The sequence below is a fragment of the Chanos chanos genome, chromosome 12 (genome assembly GCF_902362185.1).
Source record: "Chanos chanos chromosome 12, fChaCha1.1, whole genome shotgun sequence".
Classification (NCBI taxonomy): Eukaryota; Metazoa; Chordata; class Actinopteri; order Gonorynchiformes; family Chanidae; genus Chanos; species Chanos chanos.
Window position 1 is genome coordinate 19074558 of NC_044506.1, and position 19389 is coordinate 19093946.

The window sequence follows — 19389 nt, forward strand, 5'->3', positions numbered from 1 at the left end:
TCGTTGTGTACAATTCCAGCAAATTAGCGTCATCATTGGACTGGACAGGCTGGACCGAGCCTGAGTTGAAGTTACACAGGACAACAGTATTTTTGATCCGACAAATCAGCAGACATGATGTGGTTTCAGGGAGTGGTATGACACATGGCTTTCAGGTTAGGTGATATTGTCATTGAGGACAAGGATTAGGGGATGTGATTCAGGGGGGGAAGGGAAACAGGGAGCTTTTATTGGGAATAAATGACACAGGCAGCTTTGGGTGTGTCTCCCAGGGTTAGAGGTCAAGTAAAACTAGAATGGTGATGATGATGACGACGATGATGGTAAAGCTTAAACCTGGACTTTATCTCTGAACACCACACACACACACACACACACACACACAAACACACACACACACACACACACACACAGCATCCACACCAATTCAGCTGCTTATTTGTAGAAGCAAAACAGTTCACATTATTCCTCAGTGAACACATCTGTTTCATTACAGATTAAATATGAATAGAAATATTTGATTGTACCACAAATAATTCATACTTGCTTCGCAACAGCAAATCAGATTTTCCAAAAGGACCAAAACGGCTTATCATAGTTAAATAAGGAACAAAGCACCGACTGATGCAAGTCCTGCTCTACTTCCTTTAACTGGTTCTACTTTCTTCTCATTTCTGTGTACAATGAGGAGTATTCCACAGAGATCAGATGGGAAATAAGATAAGAAATGTGATAAAACAGTGCCTATTGGTTTTCTTTTTCTTTTTTTTTTTGGTGGTAATAGCTTTCATCAAAGAATTTGACTTTGACTGGGAGTATCCAAGGACAAGACAAATGCAGTAAGTACTGGTATGACCCTTTTCTGAGATTAATGCTTAATTTGATTAGCGCTATGTCATTTATTGTTCTCATACAATATTCACAGTCACCACAGCATCAAAATATTTTTACCAGCATCATTATCTGACACTTCACAAAGACAATGATGACAAAGAAAAACCTAAACAAACAAACAAACTCAAAAAACAAAACACAGATACAAACAAAGAAACACACAAAAAATGTATTTCCTACTGGGCACTGCCTTTAAAATTGGAATACAAAGCATTGAGGGCCATACAGCAGAAAGCAACACATGTTCAGCTGTGTATTAATACTTGTGTTCCATGACCCTAATGTTGTACACTCTGGAACTTCTGCATACTGTTATGGGGAAGTTACAGGTTTTATAGCATTATAACGCCTCTGTAAGGTCACATGTTCAGTGTTTCGTAATTACATTTTGTTACACGTATTTATATGGTTTGCATGACCATAAAATGAACAATATGACATCACAGGCAATAAATAAAAAACAAAAATCTGCCACTGGCTTTGGATTTTTTTTTCTTCTTTGAAAACTAAAATCTCAAACAATGTCAACAATTCATGTAACATACACTTCATATGTCAACGCTGAAGATCTGTCTCAGTTTTGCATTGTCAGAATAATCTGGCAAGTCACAAACCATACAGAGTGGACCCTCAACCACTGATGACACCATAACAACTCTAATCATTGATTGGTTGTGAAAAGGAATGTTTGTTTGTAGTGAGGAAGGAGGCAAGCCATGTATCATAGAGTTCAAGCTCAGCTCTGAAAGTAAGAGTGTGTGTGTGTGTGTGTGTGTGTGTGTGAGAGTGTGTGTGTGTGTGAGTGTGTGTGTGTGTGTGTGTGTGTGTGTGTGTGTGTGAGTGTGTGTGTGTGTGTGTGAGTGAGTGTGTGTGAGTGTGTGTATGTGTGTGTGTGTGTGTGTGTGTGTGTGTGTCAGTGTGTGTGTGTGTGTGTGTGTGTGTCAGTGTGTGTGAGTGTGTGTGTGTGTGTGTGTGTGTGTGTCAGTGTGTGTGAGTGTGTGTGTGTGTGTGTGTGTGTTCATAACAGTTTTCACGTTCAGTGTCGGCTTGGTTGTCGGCCTGCTGCTTGAGTCCGGCTGCCACCGTGACCCGCTCCAACGGCTAACGTCACTTCCTCTAAGAAGCTGTAACAGACAGAGGGAGATTATTATGCGCAATTATTATGCGAACATAAAGAAGTTGAGTGGGTTCAATGCATTGTCAGTAAACTGCATCAAACATCCACAGTAATACTGCAGCTATACATTAACCTCTGTCTATATATAATGTTTCTAGGTGCATTCTAGGGACAAAGGATTCATTTTGCAGTAGTACACTGTACAAGGAAAAAAAACAGGTTCTGTTTGACCTCCGGTTACAGTACTAAAATACCTTCTTCATGAAGGCCTGCTTCGAGCTTTTTAGACATTTAAAACAACAAGTGGGGCTTGCGCTTGTGACTGACTAATAATTTCCAGGATATGTAACGTTCCTCTTAGATTTTAAATATGATTTTAATAAGCAGATCCTAAAATTCACTGAGGTCACATTTTTTTTTAACACTACCGTTGTGCCTAAATGATGAAACGATATTCTCCTCAACCTTAAACCTCGCAGCCAAAAAACTGTTTTATTTGAGACAAAAATGAATTTCGCTCATGCCACCCTCCAGCCAGAATGTTGACTGACAACAATAAACACACCCCGAACGTGTTTATGGATCTCTGTTGGGTTTTATCCCGATTTGAAATAATAAAATAATAACGACGCCAAGGACAAAACCCAGGGGCACAGTGACTGGAGCATTTACATTCTCCTCACTGGTGGATAGTCGGAATACGTCGAGGGCTAAAAGGATAAAAAAAAAAAAAGAGAGAGAGAAAAAAAAAGATGATGAAGGCATTAAATTGCTGTGTTCAGATTGGATTAGCACATCTCTGGAGAGGAAGTCTCCGCTAGCTCTTTCCTCCTCTTACCCACAGCAGGTAACAGCCACAGTCGGCTCAAAACACATTAAAAGACTGAAGCCAATATCGGCGAGCAAAAACACAATGATACCTTTTCATCTGGATGCTGCGTCTAAATGTTAAATATTAAGTGTATAGCATCTTTGAACTGTTATACTTGTTTATAAAGACACAGTGACAGAAATTTACAATTAAAATTTCATTCATCTAGCAGATGCCTATCCAGAGCGACTTGGAGGTGCATTCAAACTGTGCAGAACAGAAAAAAAAAATACCCAACATGTTCCCATACAAGTCTGGAACTTGCTCCTGAAAAGTGCCTTTAAAAACTCTTGAAGATTGTTTTTTCTTTGTTGTTCTTTTGTTTTGTTTTGTTTTTGTGAGTGTTTACTGTGTTGACTCCTCTGTAATGAGTACAGGTAAACAACGTAAATGAAGCCAACATCCTTCATAACAGGAAGCTGGCATCGAACAAAGAGATCACTTATGTAATGGGAAGAAATGTCTATTGATAGTCAATTTGAGTTGGGCAACTGATTTGGCACCTAGTTCATCTAACTCAGACTCAGAAACCTCTGTCTGCATCACAATGGCCCATGAGAAAGGCTGTGAAACAAGGCAGAGGGCACACTGGGTTTTCCCTCTTATGTAATCAAACAAATGTTCCATTCAGAGCAGAACAGAGATGGAGACCAAGAAAGAGAGAGAGAGAGAGAGAGAGAGAGAGAGAGAATGAGGGAGAAGAGAGAGAGACTTTCTCTCTCTTTCACAATGTCCAGTAAGCTCCTCTTTTTAGACAACAGCTTCTGGAACGACTTCACAAAGACAAGACCATCTTCAATGGGGTCACGCAAGCACATCAAACACAGCTTTTTACATAAGCTCATTCAAGTCCATCTGTGACAAAACCCAGGGTCTCACGGCCTCAAGGCAAATAGTATATTACAGAGACGTATGGACGCTACTGAACCCATGAGACGAGGAGAGGGGGGCGGTATAAAAGTGATGCTGACCTTTTGGTGTTGTGGATGGTGGTGCCTCCCAGGACGATCCGGACCCCCGGCATGGTGCGGTTCAGATTGTAAACGGTAAGCGCCTCCTCATAGGTCGCCCCCCCAATTATGAAGACGATGATGTCCTGTGGTCTAGATGACATCAGCGAGTGGTCCGCACAGACAGAAACAGAAAAGACAGTATTTCATACATATATATATATACACACACACACATATATATATATGTGCACATACACTGTATGCACATCCACTTACAGGGTATGTGTTAGTGTGTTGTTTTCTTTTTTGTTCTTATACTGGAACTCTGATGAATGACCTCAGTGATGGCCAACGTTCCTCAGTAGCGTCCGTGTGTAATATGGAGGAGCCTCTGTCAGAGTTCATGAATGGTGTGTGTGTGTGTGTGTGTGTGTGTGTGTGTGTGTGTGCGTGCGCGCGCGCGTGTGTGTGTGCGAGAGAGTGTGAGTGTGTGTGTGTGTGTGTATTGATTGTGGTCACCTGTCTCGGAGAGCACTCGGCCCCAGGTAAGGGAACTGACTGTCCTTCAGTCTGCCCTTGATCAGCTGGTCCAGGGTTTCATGTAGTAGTGGCTGATGCTGGGTGTATACATTCTCAACTCCCTAAACACACACACACATGCATGCACGCACACAGAGTACACACACACAGTGTACACACACACACACACACACACACACACACACAAACACACACACACACACACAAACACACACACATGCATGCACACACACAGAGTACACACACACAGTGTACACACGCATAAACACACACACACACACACATACACACCCATGCACACAGAATACACACACACACACGCATGCATGCATGCATGCACGCACACAGAGTACACACACAAACACACACGCACAAAACACACATACACACACACACACGCACACGCCCACACACACACACACACACAGTGAAAATTATTTGAATAAATAAGTCACCCACCGAATAGTAGTAATTAGTGAATATATTCGTTAATCTATAGTCATTAGGAGACAGTATACCTTTAGCCCTTTGAAAAACTGTTTGGTGATGGCTACAGCATCTGTGGGAGTGATGAGGTCACTTCCTCTGACCCGTTTTCCTCCGTACTCTACCACAGCCTGGACCATCTGAAGCAACAGGGGGGGGGGGGCATGCATTAGAGAACGGACTCATATTACAGGGCATCAGCCAAACCACAGAACCACAAGTCCGAAATGTATCAGCGTTAGACTCATGCTGTGGTTAAAATATCAGTTCTGTGGATACATACAGTGTTTGTGAGTGTGTCAGGTTTTGGGGGGGGTCATCCTGCAGTGTTTGTGAGTTTGCGTCAGGTTTTGGGGGGGGTCATCCTGCAGTGTTTGTGAGTTTGTGTCAGGTTTTTGGGGGGGTCATCCTGCAGTGTTTGTGAGTTTGTGTCAGGTTTTGGGGGGGGGGGGGTCACCCTGCAGTGTTTGTGAGTTTGTGTCAGGTTTTTGGGGGGGTCATCCTGCAGTGTTTGTGAGTGTGTCAGGTTTTGGGGGGGGTCATCCTGCAGTGTTTGTGAGTTTGCGTCAGGTTTTGGGGGGGGTCATCCTGCAGTGTTTGTGAGTTTGTGTCAGGTTTTTGGGGGGGTCATCCTGCAGTGTTTGTGAGTTTGTGTCAGGTTTTGGGGGGGGGTCATCCTGCAGTGTTTGTGAGTTTGTGTCAGGTTTTGGGGGGGGGTCATCCTGCAGTGTTTGTGAGTTTGTGTTAGGTTTTGGGGGGGGTCATCCTGCAGTGTTTGTGAGTTTGTGTCAGGTTTTGGGGGGGGTCACCCTGCAGTGATTGTAAGTTTGTGTCAGGTTTTGGGGGGGGGTCACCCTGCAGTGTTTGTGAGTTTGTGTCAGGTTTTGGGGGGGGGGGGTCATCCTGCAGTGTTTGTGAGTTTGTGTCAGGTTTTAGGGGGGGTCATCCTGCAGTGTTTGTGAGTTTGTGTTAGGTTTTGGAGGGGGGGGGGGGGGGGGGGGGGTGGAGTGAGGGGGAACTCACCCTGCGGTATTTTTCAGACACGCCTTTGCGGTTGAGCTCCTCTATAAGGCTGGGTAAAACACTGCTGCTGTGTCTCTCGTAGCGTAACGCGTACAGCATCACCAGCCTGACGGCGTCCATCTCCGTCACCCTCCCGTTCTGCAGCAGCCTCCGCACATTCTGCCCGCCGCAAAACACAGGGTCAGACACAGCCCTCATACTGGCCCTCCATATCACATCACATCACTATACCCCTCATACTGGCCCTCACTATATCCCTCATACTGACCCTCACTATATCCCTCATACTGACCCTCCATATCACATCACTATATCCCTCATACTGACCCTCCATATCACATCACATCACTATATCCCTCATTCTGACCCTCACTCTATCCCTCATACTGACCCTCACTATACCCCTCATACTGGCCCTCCATATCACATCACATCACTATATCCCTCATACTGACCCTCACTATACCCCTCATACTGGCCCTCCATATCACATCACATCACTATATCGCTCATACTGACCCTCACTGTATCCCTTAAACTGACCCTCCATATCACATCACTATATCCCTCATACTGACCCTCACTGTACCCCTCATACTGACCCTCCATATCACATCACATCACTATATCCCTCATACTGACCCTCACTATATCCCTCATACTGACCCTCCACATCACATCACTATATCCCTCATACTGACCCTCACTATACCCCTCATACTGACCCTCACTATATCCCTCATACTGACCCTCCATATCACATCACATCACTATACCCCTCATACTGGCCCTCCATATCACATCACATCACTATATCCCTCATACTGACCCTCACTATATCGCTCATACTGACCCTCACTGTATCCCTTAAACTGACCCTCCATATCACATCACTATATCCCTCATACTGACCCTCACTATACCCCTCATACTGGCCCTCCATATCACATCACATCACTATATCCCTCATACTGACCCTCACTATATCGCTCATACTGACCCTCACTGTATCCCTTAAACTGACCCTCCATATCACATCACTATATCCCTCATACTGACCCTCACTGTACCCCTCATACTGACCCTCCATATCACATCACATCACTATATCCCTCATACTGACCCTCACTATATCCCTCATACTGACCCTCCACATCACATCACTATACCCCTCATACTGACCCTCCATATCACATCACATCACTATACCCCTCATACTGGCCCTCACTATATCCCTCATACTGACCCTCACTATACCCCTCATACTGACCCTCACTATATCCCTCATACTGACCCTCCATATCACATCACATCACTATATCCCTCATACTGGCCCTCCATATCACATCACATCACTATATCCCTCATACTGACCCTCACTATATCCCTCATACTGGCCCTCACTATATCCCTCATACTGACCCTCACTATATCCCTCATACTGGCCCTCCATATCACATCACTATATCCCTCATACTGGCCCTCCATATCACATCACATCACTATACCCCTCATACTGACCCTCACTATATCCCTCATACTGACCCTCCATATCACATCACATCACTATATCCCTCATACTGACCCTCACTATACCCCTCATACTGACCCTCACTATATCCCTCATACTGACCCTCACTATATCCCTCATACTGGCCCTCCATATCACATCACTATATCCCTCATACTGACCCTCCATATCACATCACTATATCCCTCATACTGACCCTCCATATCACATCACTATATCCCTCATACTGACCCTCCATATCACATCACTATATCCCTCATACTGACCCTCCATATCACATCACATCACTATAATCCCTCATACTGACCCTCACTATACCCCTCATACTGACCCTCACTATATCCCTCATACTGACCCTCCATATCACATCACTATATCCCTCATACTGGCCCTCCATATCACATCACATCACTATACCCCTCATACTGACCCTCACTATACCCCTCATACTGACCCTCACTATACCCCTCATACTGACCCTCACTATATCCCTCATACTGACCCTCCATATCACATCACATCACTATATCCCTCATACTGACCCTCCATATCACATCACATCACTATATCCCTCATACTGGCCCTCACTATATCCCTCATACTGACCCTCACTATATCCCTCATACTGACCCTCACTATATCCCTCATACTGACCCTCCATATCACATCACATCACTATATCCCTCATACTGGCCCTCCATATCACATCACATCACTATATCCCTCATACTGACCCACACATGTAACCTCCATATCACATTACGTTACTATCTGTCACATCTCACAGGACCAGGAATTTAGAGAACGCCAGAGAAGCCAGAAGGTCTTGAAAAATGGCATATTTGTTTCTTCTGTTATGATGAAACAAAGTTTGTTTTCTTTTCCAGAGAATGAAAAGCACATGTTTGTCATGTGAGTGGTAATGTTCAGAAGCCTGAAGCCCTGTGAAGTGGCTCTGAAAGAAAGCCCTAAAAAAATTTAAACGGACTTCTGGACGAGGATTTACACAGTGACCAGCCACAGGGATACTGACAGAAACACACTGACCTTGCTTATAAACAATATAGTAAATATAAGCAAAAAAAAAAATAAACTAGAGACTCTTGATTTTGGGTCTTATCCATCTGGAACCCCAAAAAAAAACATTGCTTGTTTTGTTGGTATGCGGATCGTGGTCTTTTCGCAACACCCTCCCGAACCCCACCCTCGGGCAGTGTTACCGTGGCGACTGACCTGCTGAGCGCTGGAGTGGTCGTTTTGGCAGGCCAGCTCCTGCTCCACTTCAGACACCTCCATGAGATGCCTCTCGCTCACCAGTCTGGACAGCTCCCCCACCACCGTCACGTGTTTGGACACCGTGCCCGACATCTTCTTAAACTGGGGGTAGTTATCCACAAACGCCTGCCCACAGCACAGGAGAGAACACAGGACAGGCCTCTCATTAAAGAGACTCCATTTGAAAGAGAGCCATACTAGCTGTTCTGGGTATCGAATTTGTATCTATTTTGTCTGTAAATCTACTTCGAACCACGACACAGATTTAAAGGGAAGCGTGGAAGAGATGCTCAAAAGGAGGGGGGGGGTGTTAAAATTAACAACGGGCAAAGGCGAGCAACTCTTCAAAAGACGCGGGTTGAGCCAAAACATCGTTAGCTATGTCACACAGCTACGTGACAACGCACGCGCCAAAATGACAACCACAGGATATCAAACAACGTTTGTCTGGCTGATCAAACTGTGCCGCCAAACAGTAAGGTGGCAGAGGATTCCTAAGCCGTGTCCTTTTACTCGCCGAACCGCTTGCAGGTACCATCGCTCACCTTCATGTCTGCGATGGACTCCAGCTTCTGCTGGTCCTTAGGTTTCTTCTTCTGAAAATCTTCCATCAGGTTCTTAATGTTGGTACCAATCTCCCCAAAGTTAAGGTACAGATTCTGTTCAGCACAGACACACAGGCAAATACACAGGTTACATTCACTGAACACTACCATCATATCTTGTGGGTGCGTAGGGTGTGTGAGGTAACATGAGAGTATGAAAGCATGTGTAGGTAGCAGAGCACACTGACTGCATGTATTTTAAACTGAAGGGTGCACAATTCCCTCCCAGACAAATCAACTTTTTATACATAATTGCTTGTCGACCAAATATATTTAACTGGTTTTATAATTGACTGATGAATGTAAATGGTTAGAATTTAATATGTGCTGTTTAAATTGTTTAGAATTAGTGTGGGGCAAAGGGTCGGATTTCCAACAACCAGTGATCCACTTCAGAATTGTCACCATGTGCAAAAAATAAATAATCATTGGTATATCACAAACTCACTGACCAATCAGGTCTTTGAGTGCAGGATTGGGAGTATCTAATTGGATTAGAGAGCCTTCTGAAGCGTAAGTGTGTCTGCCAGTGGCATTACCCACGTTTGCATAAAACTCGTCGTTCTCTGCGGACAGCACCACCTCACGCAGGTCCTTGCTGATTCCAGGCACTCTGGACAGATCAATGCGGTTGTTATTTAGACCCAACAACTCGTGAACCATGGCCTGATACGTCCACTAGAGGGAGCAAGAGAGCAAACAGGGTCAAAATGCATCACTACCAACAACTAGGTCATGATAACATTAACTACGCGTCCCACAGGCACCCTAAACCCAAACAAGACCTCGTTCTCCGGTCTTTTAAAGGAAGATATGGTATGAACACTAACAATACCAGTAACTCTGGTATCATCCTCAAAAGTATGCTACAGCCGAAGCTCCATTCTCACTGTATGAGAATATCATCAGATAAGACCAGCGCTATTAAATACCGATATAGAGCTCTTCTGCCCACTAGTGGATAAAAACAGAAATTATTGCTTAAGAATCTTCAGTGAATCTTGTACAGTGAGATAATAATTCCTGATTTTATTTTGACAGAAGGGAACGTTTTGTGTTCATTCTAACAGATGTAGTTAAAGAATAAACAGCATTTTTCTTTAGCACTGGCTCTCACCTGGTTGAGTAAGGGTGTAATGGCATCATCACTTCTGTCCAGAATAAGCAGGAGAGGAGGTACCTCTGTCTTTCTGAAGTCAAACAGCTCATACTCTTTAGTGATTATTTGCTAATAGGGAAAGAAGTGACAAACCAATGAAAATTAATTTCATATAAGCTTTGTTTGTTTACAAGCAGATGGAAAAACCCGGGGGAAAAAAACACAATGAGATAACAAAAGATCTTCCTATTAATGTGGACTTCTGACTGCTCAGAGTTTAAACGCACAGATCTGCATGACTCTACGAATTTTAAATTTTAAGTCAGATACTTAAAACATCCATCCAGGAGCAAATGTTTCCAAACACAAGTGCTGATTCCCCAGTCAGACAGCACCATGTAAACATCACCAATAACTTGGCCATGACACACACAAAGATCAAATATAATCACAGGTGTGTTTGACACTTTTCCACATACAGACAACAGCCCTTGGCTTTGTCTCTGTGGAGCGAGAATTTTCAGGATCTTACTTTCACACTCTCCGCAAGCCTTTTGGACATGTCAGAGGAGAGCTGGTACCGAATCATCGGGCATTTCTTCAGCGCCAGCAGGACAGACGTCAAGCCCTGCGTGGTGCGAGCCAAATGACTGGGCTCCCAGCTCCGACCCTACAGACAAAAAACACACACACACACACACATGAACACATACAGTCACACATGTGGACACATACGGACACACGCAGTCACACATGGACACATACAGTCACACATGTGGACACATACGGACACACACGGTCACACATGGACACAGACAAAAAAAACCACACACACACATGAACACATACAGTCACACATGTGGACATATACAGTCACACACAGACACACACAGTCACACACATGGACACATACACTCACACACACGGACACACACAGTCACACGCATGGACACACACAGTCACTGCTGGCATTAAAGCTTTCTCCTGTTTTTTGAGCAAATATACAACTCTGTGTATGCTGTGAATATTACAATATTACACACAGTCTATACAGACTGTCTCTAAGGCTTATTCCAATATTTTAGACACCAAAAAACGACCATAGAATAAGTCAAAGAAACGATGAAACTTAAGTTAAGATGACTTAAATCTTTTTATTAGAACTGAACTCACATTAAAGTCAAACTGTTGAAGTTGAGCAAAATTGTAACTTTTAAAGACAATCAAGGACAGTACAAAGGGTGAACCCATTACTAGAAACCCTTTTAAACATTTTTGACCTCCCATCACTCGTCATGTGTGGATTCAGTGTGAACAAGTTTGGATCTTACCCTGGCCACTCCTTGGAGGTTAAGGGAAAAAAGATGAGGGTTAACAGCAATGAAGTCTCCATAGAACTCCTGCAGTGACAAAGGAGAAACCCTTAGACTTAGTCTCACAGTATTTTACAGTGCACAGCAAGGCAACTGCAGCTGTATATGGTCTACATGACCATATATATATAATTCATGAACCAACACGGCATTATTGGGGATTTTACAATAATACATAACATTCCACTGGTCAAGAGGAATTACTATTCTCTCCAGTCTGTCATTTGCTTCTCTACCTCGATGCGATAATCAAACAATGACATATACCACGAGTATATATACCATGATATACCAAAGTAAAAGGCATGATGTCATGGAACAGCGCACACAAGACTCCGTAAAGGAGGCATAAAACGACCTTTACACAGAGGTGGGAGCATCAGTATGGTATTAATGAAGTCTGTGTGTGAATGGAACAAGTGAACTGACCTGAACTTCAGCAACCACCTCCTGCTCATCGGCCTCAGCCAGAGACTTCACCTCACTCTTACTGATCACGTTACTGAAATCTGTGGGCACAGAAAGCAGCGCTCTACATATATATAACATCGTTTGAATAAGATGATACGTACCTAATGAACTCTTACGTATGGAGGAAATTTGTCTTAGTAGTGAGATTTGTGTGAGTGTGTGTGTGTGTGTGTGTGTGTGTGTGTGTGTGTGTCAAAGTGTAATGTAATACTCACAGACAAAATAGACACTGTACTTGGGTCTGCGAAGCTCTTGGATCAGGTTCTCGACATTCTCCTACGGGCAGACACCATCATGAGAATCACAGCGGAGTTAAAAGTATACCAAGTCCTACAGATATCTGGTCACAAGCCCCAACCAACAGATCAAAGAAAAGCGTAACTTTCTTCAAAGACAGGCACAGTGAAAGCAGGATTTTGGATCAGCTGATCAAGGTGTGCTGGTATATTAGATAAAGAGTGGGGGCAAAATCCTGAAAGATGAGGACTGTCTAAATTTGTAAAATTATCCTGACAATATTCCTAGCCAATCAGATGGTAGCACTGAACATACAATGAGCCAATCAGATGGACAGATGAGAGTTATGATCATATCATTTGCTAATCAGATGAGAGTCATAAACATATTGTGAGAGTCTTTCTGGCTTTTCGTAGAAACATGAAAGGGGTTTGGGATCGCACCTTACAGTTCTGTACCCACACTATTAGATCATTATAACTCTAAGCCATCTCACCTTTGTGGGCCGGAGGAAACAGATAGCCTTCAGATGTTTCATGCTTTCTCGGTTCTGCGAGTCGATCCGCTCAAACAGGTAGACTTCTTTCTGCAGGATCTCAGACTGCGTGTAGACCATGCTCACAATGCTGGTCTGTTAACGATAAACACAGAGGCACCTCACGTGAGCATGGTGTCAAGAGAATCTTGCATACTTGCATATTTCAGACGCCCTCATTACACACCATCATTGAAAGGATATAGCTGTTTTGTTCCTCTGCTCCGTGAAGTTACCCTGACCAATCCTAACAAACCACAAGACATGCTACTCAACTCTTCTACTCCACATCGAAGACACTTGAATATAGTAATCAAGAACTGGATGAAAAAGGGATGCTAGCGGTACCATCTGGTTTATTAGAATGCAGAGTCATACTGGAGTTCTCTGTATACTGGTTTGAGATCTCTTAAGAGATTGTCTGACACCAGTTTTTAGCAGAAACTTACTAAAATACTTCCGATATTCACGTCAACAAAACATAAACTTAGCTCAGTAACCTCGATGAGCGCAACAGCGGGTCTTGATAAGGGGCTAGACAGTTAGCTGCGGCCAAGACAGAGGATATACTTCGTTTACTTACAAAATATTTTACGCTGATGTTATATTTGCACTTACCGTCTCTTTATCCATAAGGAGAACCTTCATTCCTGGCCCGCTGTTCTCTATCATTTTAGAGACATACTGCTTGACAGCGAGTGTCACGTTCATTTTGGCAGTGTTGTCCCCGGAAAGTTTTCAGATATGAGTTCTTCCCGATATCTGATCGCGCTGCAGGGGGATACGTTCGTTATTCAGGATATTTTGCCGGTAAAATGGTTTTGCTGACGATACACAGTAAATAAATAAATCACCAGACCCTTCTCAGGAACCTTGGAAAACTTCCGGTGTCAAGCATATTTCACAGTGGTGTAATAACTGGTCTGGGATCTGTCACGGTACGTTCCCTCAAATGACAAACAGCCCAACTCGAACTGATTCGGAATCAGCTTATGAATTGCACCATTGAGAAAACTATCCCACAATGCAAAGCTGGACTCTGGACACAGTTGGAACGAAAGCAACGCCATATTGATTGTGTATGTTAACGTCATAGATGATGTGATAGCTTCAGTTTGGTTGATAGGTATGTATTTTCTGTTAGGCTTTAAAATCAGTTACAACATGTACTCTCAGATTAAACAGACATAACTGCTCAGGTCATGGACTGGTGTAAGGAACAGCATCCTCGGAATGCAGTTTACACACAATTAAGTCACATTTTAAGTACTGTAACATTTTAATAAATAAAATCATAGTTGATTACATATTTACAAAGTACTCCAAGCCAAGAAGGTAGAGGCAGCAAAATTAATTCCTAAAGATGCATTTTTAAAGTTAAGGCTTTGCGTCAGGACAACGAATGTCAGCTGACTGCTTTTATTTCCAGACAGGCGTGAAACTATAAAGGCAGTGATGGGGAAACTGGTATTGTTTGATTATTAGACCGCAGTCAGCTGATGCGTGTTAAGCGTGTGTTTCTGTCCTTCCACATCAAAACACTGATCTTTTTTCCCTCGTCAAATAATTTGTTGAACAATTATCCTATGCACAGTAATTTTTAGCAGTCAACTGTCTCCCTCAAACGATCAACAAATAAAATAATAAAATAAAATAAAATAAAATAAAATAAAAACAGCAACAAATCAACGTTCTTCAAATGTTTACTAATTTTGTAAGAAATATTTACAGACAGACTAAATGGAGTAGAAAACAATCTGTCAAGTATCTGAGAGACTGGTTGATTTTGTGGTGGAGTTTTTAAAGTCTTAAAGTTTTTAGTTCTTCAAAAATGTGTAATGATCTCTGGTGCTTTCAGTATAGCTTACTTTGTTTAGTAACAGTCTGTGTTACTAGTTTTACACAAACCTTTGCTCATGCCTAAACCTCCTGCACCAAAATGCTCCTGGAAAATCATCAATGAAGTCATTTTTGTTTTCTATTAATATTTTGATGTGACACAGACAGTGACAGACAAGCTATGTGTAACAAATAACAGCACAGCATGAAACCACTCTGATACTCTGGAGCAGGAGCAGTTCCACATTTATGTAAGGAGCCCTGTAGTGGCATCAGTACAAGGGTATTGTGGGATACTGGGGGGCTCAGTCGTCCTCATGGTAACCCACCAGCTTAGCACTTATGTCCCACAGTCTCATAGCAGCCAAGTCATCCTTACCCTCAGGGGCGGGCTCCTTCAGTCGACAATCACTGCCCAGAGAGATAAGGACATACGCTGTTTGCTTTACTCAGTGCCACAAATACTGAACTGATCTGATAAAACACAGTCTCAGCTGGGGTATACATGACAAGAAATTGAAATATATCTGTCTAAAGGTTTTTCTTTTGCCATGAACCTTTTTTTTTTTTTTATCCGTTTCACCTGTGCATCGTTCTGTCTCAAAACATGACGTTTTACCTGAAATAGCAGCCGCTCTGACTCTCCAGCCCCTCGGTGACAGCGCAGTAGATGGTGGTCTGAGCACCCTGCCATGGAGTCTTCATCAGGAGGAGGGCAGGAAATGACAACGCTTTACTGAGCACAGGGTGGCGGGTCCGGACATAACGGCCCAGCTCCGTACGAATCACCCCCGGGTGGAGAGCGTACGCTGTCACTCCAGAACCTGACCGGGGGGGTAATGGTTACAGTCTGGGAACAGTGGTCTGAGATACTCCATGAGTTCTGTAGTACTCTATGAAGCAGATGATGGTAAGAGCCTTTGATCAAGAAGATCTGCACTGACATGATATGAGGAAAGTAAAACCACCGGCTGAATGTCTGTGTTTTAAAATTAATATTTCAAAAGACCTGATTGGACTCATTGAAACATTGGTCAACAGTACTTGCCGGCTAACTTGCATCTTAACACAATTTCAAATACTGTATCTACACACATTAATGCTGTATTTAAAACAAAATATGTTTAATTTCAGTCATGGTAGAGACTAGACTCTGCTGTTGTTAAAGGTTACAACATTGATGGAATGCCCTTCAGACAGTGACGGACAGGCCCCTGACCTTTCAATCGTCGTGACAGCTCTCTGGTGAAGAGGAGATTGGCCAGTTTACTCTGTCTGTAGCTGACCAAGGGGTCATATGGTGTTCTATTGAAATTCAGGTCATCAAAGTGGATCTTTCCTGTAGGGTGGGATGAGGAGAAAATATTTCATTATTACTGTAGTTATTCTTTGAATAATGAGATTTTTACTACTAGCATGTTAAACTGCCTCTGAAAATAACATATAAACGACGGGAAGAAAGTCCAAGGAATCCTGTACTTCAATTGACCAGACACGTTTTATACCTGTGCTGCAGAGGATTATTCTAGAAGATTATTACAGTAATTTCAGTTGAAGCTTTTCTAAGATGCCCTGTAAAATTACTTCTGTGCAGAACGCTGTAACATTACATTCAAACTAGTATAGTAAAAGCAACTTCACTGAGCAACAGTAGCCATCATCCATTGGGTGGAAAATCCAGGAAAACCTCTGTCCACTGGCAAGACCTACCGCCTATGTGTGCAATACTAGACACATTAACCACACGACTGGGAGCAGAGGCCTTCAGCAAGTTCAGAAGAAGAACCGTGAGGAGGAAATGACCGAGATGATTGACAGCAAGCTGGGTTTCATAACCGTCCTCAGTCAGGATTTTGGGGCACATCATCACTCCTGCACCAATCAAAAAAAAAAAAAAAAAGGACAGGCAGAGCTATTACCAAGTTATAAATCTGGGCTGTAGGCATGAGAGGAGAAGTTATTCCTTTGCCAAAGCACTGGAAACTGGTTCACTGCGAGTCAGAGGCCTGAACTGAAACTAATTCACGGCCAGTTAGTGTGAGTAGAAATGTCTTCATCAGTGAATCTGACAGAGATGTCTCTCTCTGTACATTGCGATTATTGCATTACATAAAGAGTTTAGTGTTAGTATCATATTGCCACCTAATTTCTTTTGCATAGCATTAATTTGACAATCAATGTTTAACACTGATTTCAACATTACTTACACACTTGGCAGTTTCTGTAATGACTTTAATCAGTTAGTCTTACCGGCATTGTTAATGAGTACATCCAGTCGGTCCTCTGTGGCAGTAAACTCGTGTACAAACTGTCGCACCGAGAGGAGAGAGGACAGGTCCAGGTGTCGAACCACCACATTCCCATTTCCTGTGGACTTGCGGATCTCCATGGCAGCCTTCTCTCCTCGCGTGAGATCCCGGCAGGCCATGACGACTCGTGCCCCTTAAACACAACCAACACATTGCCAAAGGACTGGGCCTCTCTTAACTAACACTCTTGTCAATCAGACCCCACAACCAAACTCCCCATATAACCCTGCCATTGACCTTCAATAGGTCCTTCAAACTCTCTCAAAGGAACTCAGAGATATTCTCAGTAAACAGAGAAGTAGTAAATTTATATTTACATTTTCCATTTATTCATTTAGCAGATGCTTATATCCAAAGCAGTTTTCAGGTCGCTATCATTGAATAGGCTGGGAAGTGGTACCATACCTCTCAGTGCCATGTCCTTTGCCGTCTCCTTGCCGATGCCAGTGTTGGCACCCGTGATCATAACCGTCTTCCCATCCAGACGGACCCGACAGCGGCACACCCCACCCGCGATCCATTTCCTCAGCAAAACCAAACCTGCATTTTCAAACGGACCAGTTAGATGTCTGGGGGGGAACAGACGTTGCAAAACACTATAGGCCTCTGTGTCTCTGGAATCTGTCTAACACGTTTGGCAGAACCGGACTGAATGAAAGACAGGGCAATAATCATTTTAAAGGTTGAAGTAAACCGTGATATACATTACATGCAAACAAATACAGCTATGGTTGTCTTTCACTTAAAGGCAGGATTTCCTCATTTGGTTTACATCAGAGTTTGGATGGATTCAGGTTTGATGTGGGGGAAAAAAAAAAGATATCTGAGAGTCACCTCTGCTTTTGCGTTCGACTAAAGCACATAGTGGCCTTCTAGTCGCAGATTAGCAAAACTGGATGGCTGCCTCCAGAGGATTTTCCCCATGATTAACACGGTGTGTGACGCAATGTCTCACAGGCACTGTGGCAGTGCGTGTCACACTGAGATTAACTCACATTCTCCCTGCTGTCGGAAGATTTATACAAGGGGTCAAGGAATTTTAGTTCTTTGTACAATATTCCACCTCTTTCTGTGGAGTTTATTTTAGAATTTGGCTCTTGTTCAAATCAGAATAACTGCTGTCATACATATGTCTTTTGAACAGTTTCTAGCGTGCAGTAGTAAACTTGAAGTGCACAACTGATTTGAGAAACCTGGAGTTCTTCAAAGTAACTGGTCTAAGGCTGAGACTTTGGTTCCATATGGGTCCATTCCACAAATGCTCATTTGCCCAGATTAGCTCTCATAATCTCATTCAAATGTAAGATTTGCTCAAGGATTAGCACGTTATAATCTGCAAACTGGCCACACATTTCTTTTATATGAGAATATTTAGGCAGAACTAATGACGTGGGGATGTGTTTTCTTTCTTTGTTTTTTTTTATGACATGAACGGGAACGATGAAGAATTGTAAAGGTGAATTAGTTTATGAGTAAAAACTACATAACAGTACGGTGATAATTTCATTTAGAATAAACCGCATCATACTGAACGAAATGGTAATGTCAGCACTCGGCAGACCGACAGACGTCGTGATCAAAACCTGCATCTAAGAAGTTTGTTGATTTGCTTTGCGAATATTGCACTAAAACCATTTTTAACTTCGACACATTTTACATTAGACCGGGGTCATTTGTTCAAGCAAAACCTCAGCGTTGTTTGTGTAAATGCGGAAAACATTGCATAGATAACTTACTAATGGCCGTGACTGCTGTCACAGCGCCGTACTTGGCGAAACGATCGGACTTCAGTTCTTCCCAAAACACAGCGGCTTTGCCGGAGAGATTCATATCAGATGCGCTGAGCTGTCTGTCGATAGCTGTCTGTCTTTTTTGTCTTGCGTTTGAGTTAATTATCGATGTATTTCCGATGCTTATTTAACGAACGCGCAATAGTTTTTCTACCATGTACTAGGCTATAGGACCTGTTGCCTCTGAATACATCCGAGCAACTTGGTCAAGGGTCGGTTTAGGTTTTATAACCAGATTAGACTGCGATCTCATTCTTTTGATTCAGTTGCCAGTGGTCTCAAAACCAGAGTGAAAATCATAATGCGAAATCATGAGAACAAATCGGATCAGACTCAGGGCTGACTGAACTTGTCTGGAGTAGCTTACTGGTCAGTGAAGCATTCAGTTATGTTCGGTGGATTTGCTGATGAATGAAATGGAAATAAATAGGTCCTAAATAT

At 43.0% G+C, this 19389-nt stretch overlaps 2 protein-coding genes across 2 annotated transcripts; both read right to left on the reverse strand.

Annotated features, from left to right (window-relative positions):
• Positions 1–1884: 1884 nt before the first annotated feature.
• vps45 (vacuolar protein sorting 45 homolog) lies at positions 1885–13721 on the reverse strand. Its single transcript, XM_030789096.1, has 15 exons — positions 13629–13721; positions 12972–13106; positions 12454–12514; positions 12197–12276; positions 11726–11794; positions 10927–11064; positions 10413–10523; positions 9839–9973; positions 9236–9349; positions 8649–8816; positions 5885–6043; positions 4894–5001; positions 4355–4476; positions 3854–3985; positions 1885–2018 (listed from the first exon to the last, which is right to left on the reverse strand). The coding sequence occupies exons 1-15, from the start codon at positions 13719–13721 to the stop codon at positions 1931–1933; spliced, it is 1713 nt and encodes a 570-aa protein (XP_030644956.1). The 3' UTR covers positions 1885–1930.
• A 1105-nt stretch (positions 13722–14826) lies between these two features.
• Positions 14827–19089, reverse strand: LOC115825009 (retinol dehydrogenase 12). The gene is made up of 7 exons (XM_030788731.1): positions 18895–19089; positions 17564–17698; positions 17100–17291; positions 16560–16721; positions 16069–16188; positions 15469–15673; positions 14827–15260 (listed from the first exon to the last, which is right to left on the reverse strand). The coding sequence occupies exons 1-7, from the start codon at positions 18986–18988 to the stop codon at positions 15155–15157; spliced, it is 1014 nt and encodes a 337-aa protein (XP_030644591.1). The 5' UTR covers positions 18989–19089; the 3' UTR covers positions 14827–15154.
• Positions 19090–19389: the final 300 nt, after the last annotated feature.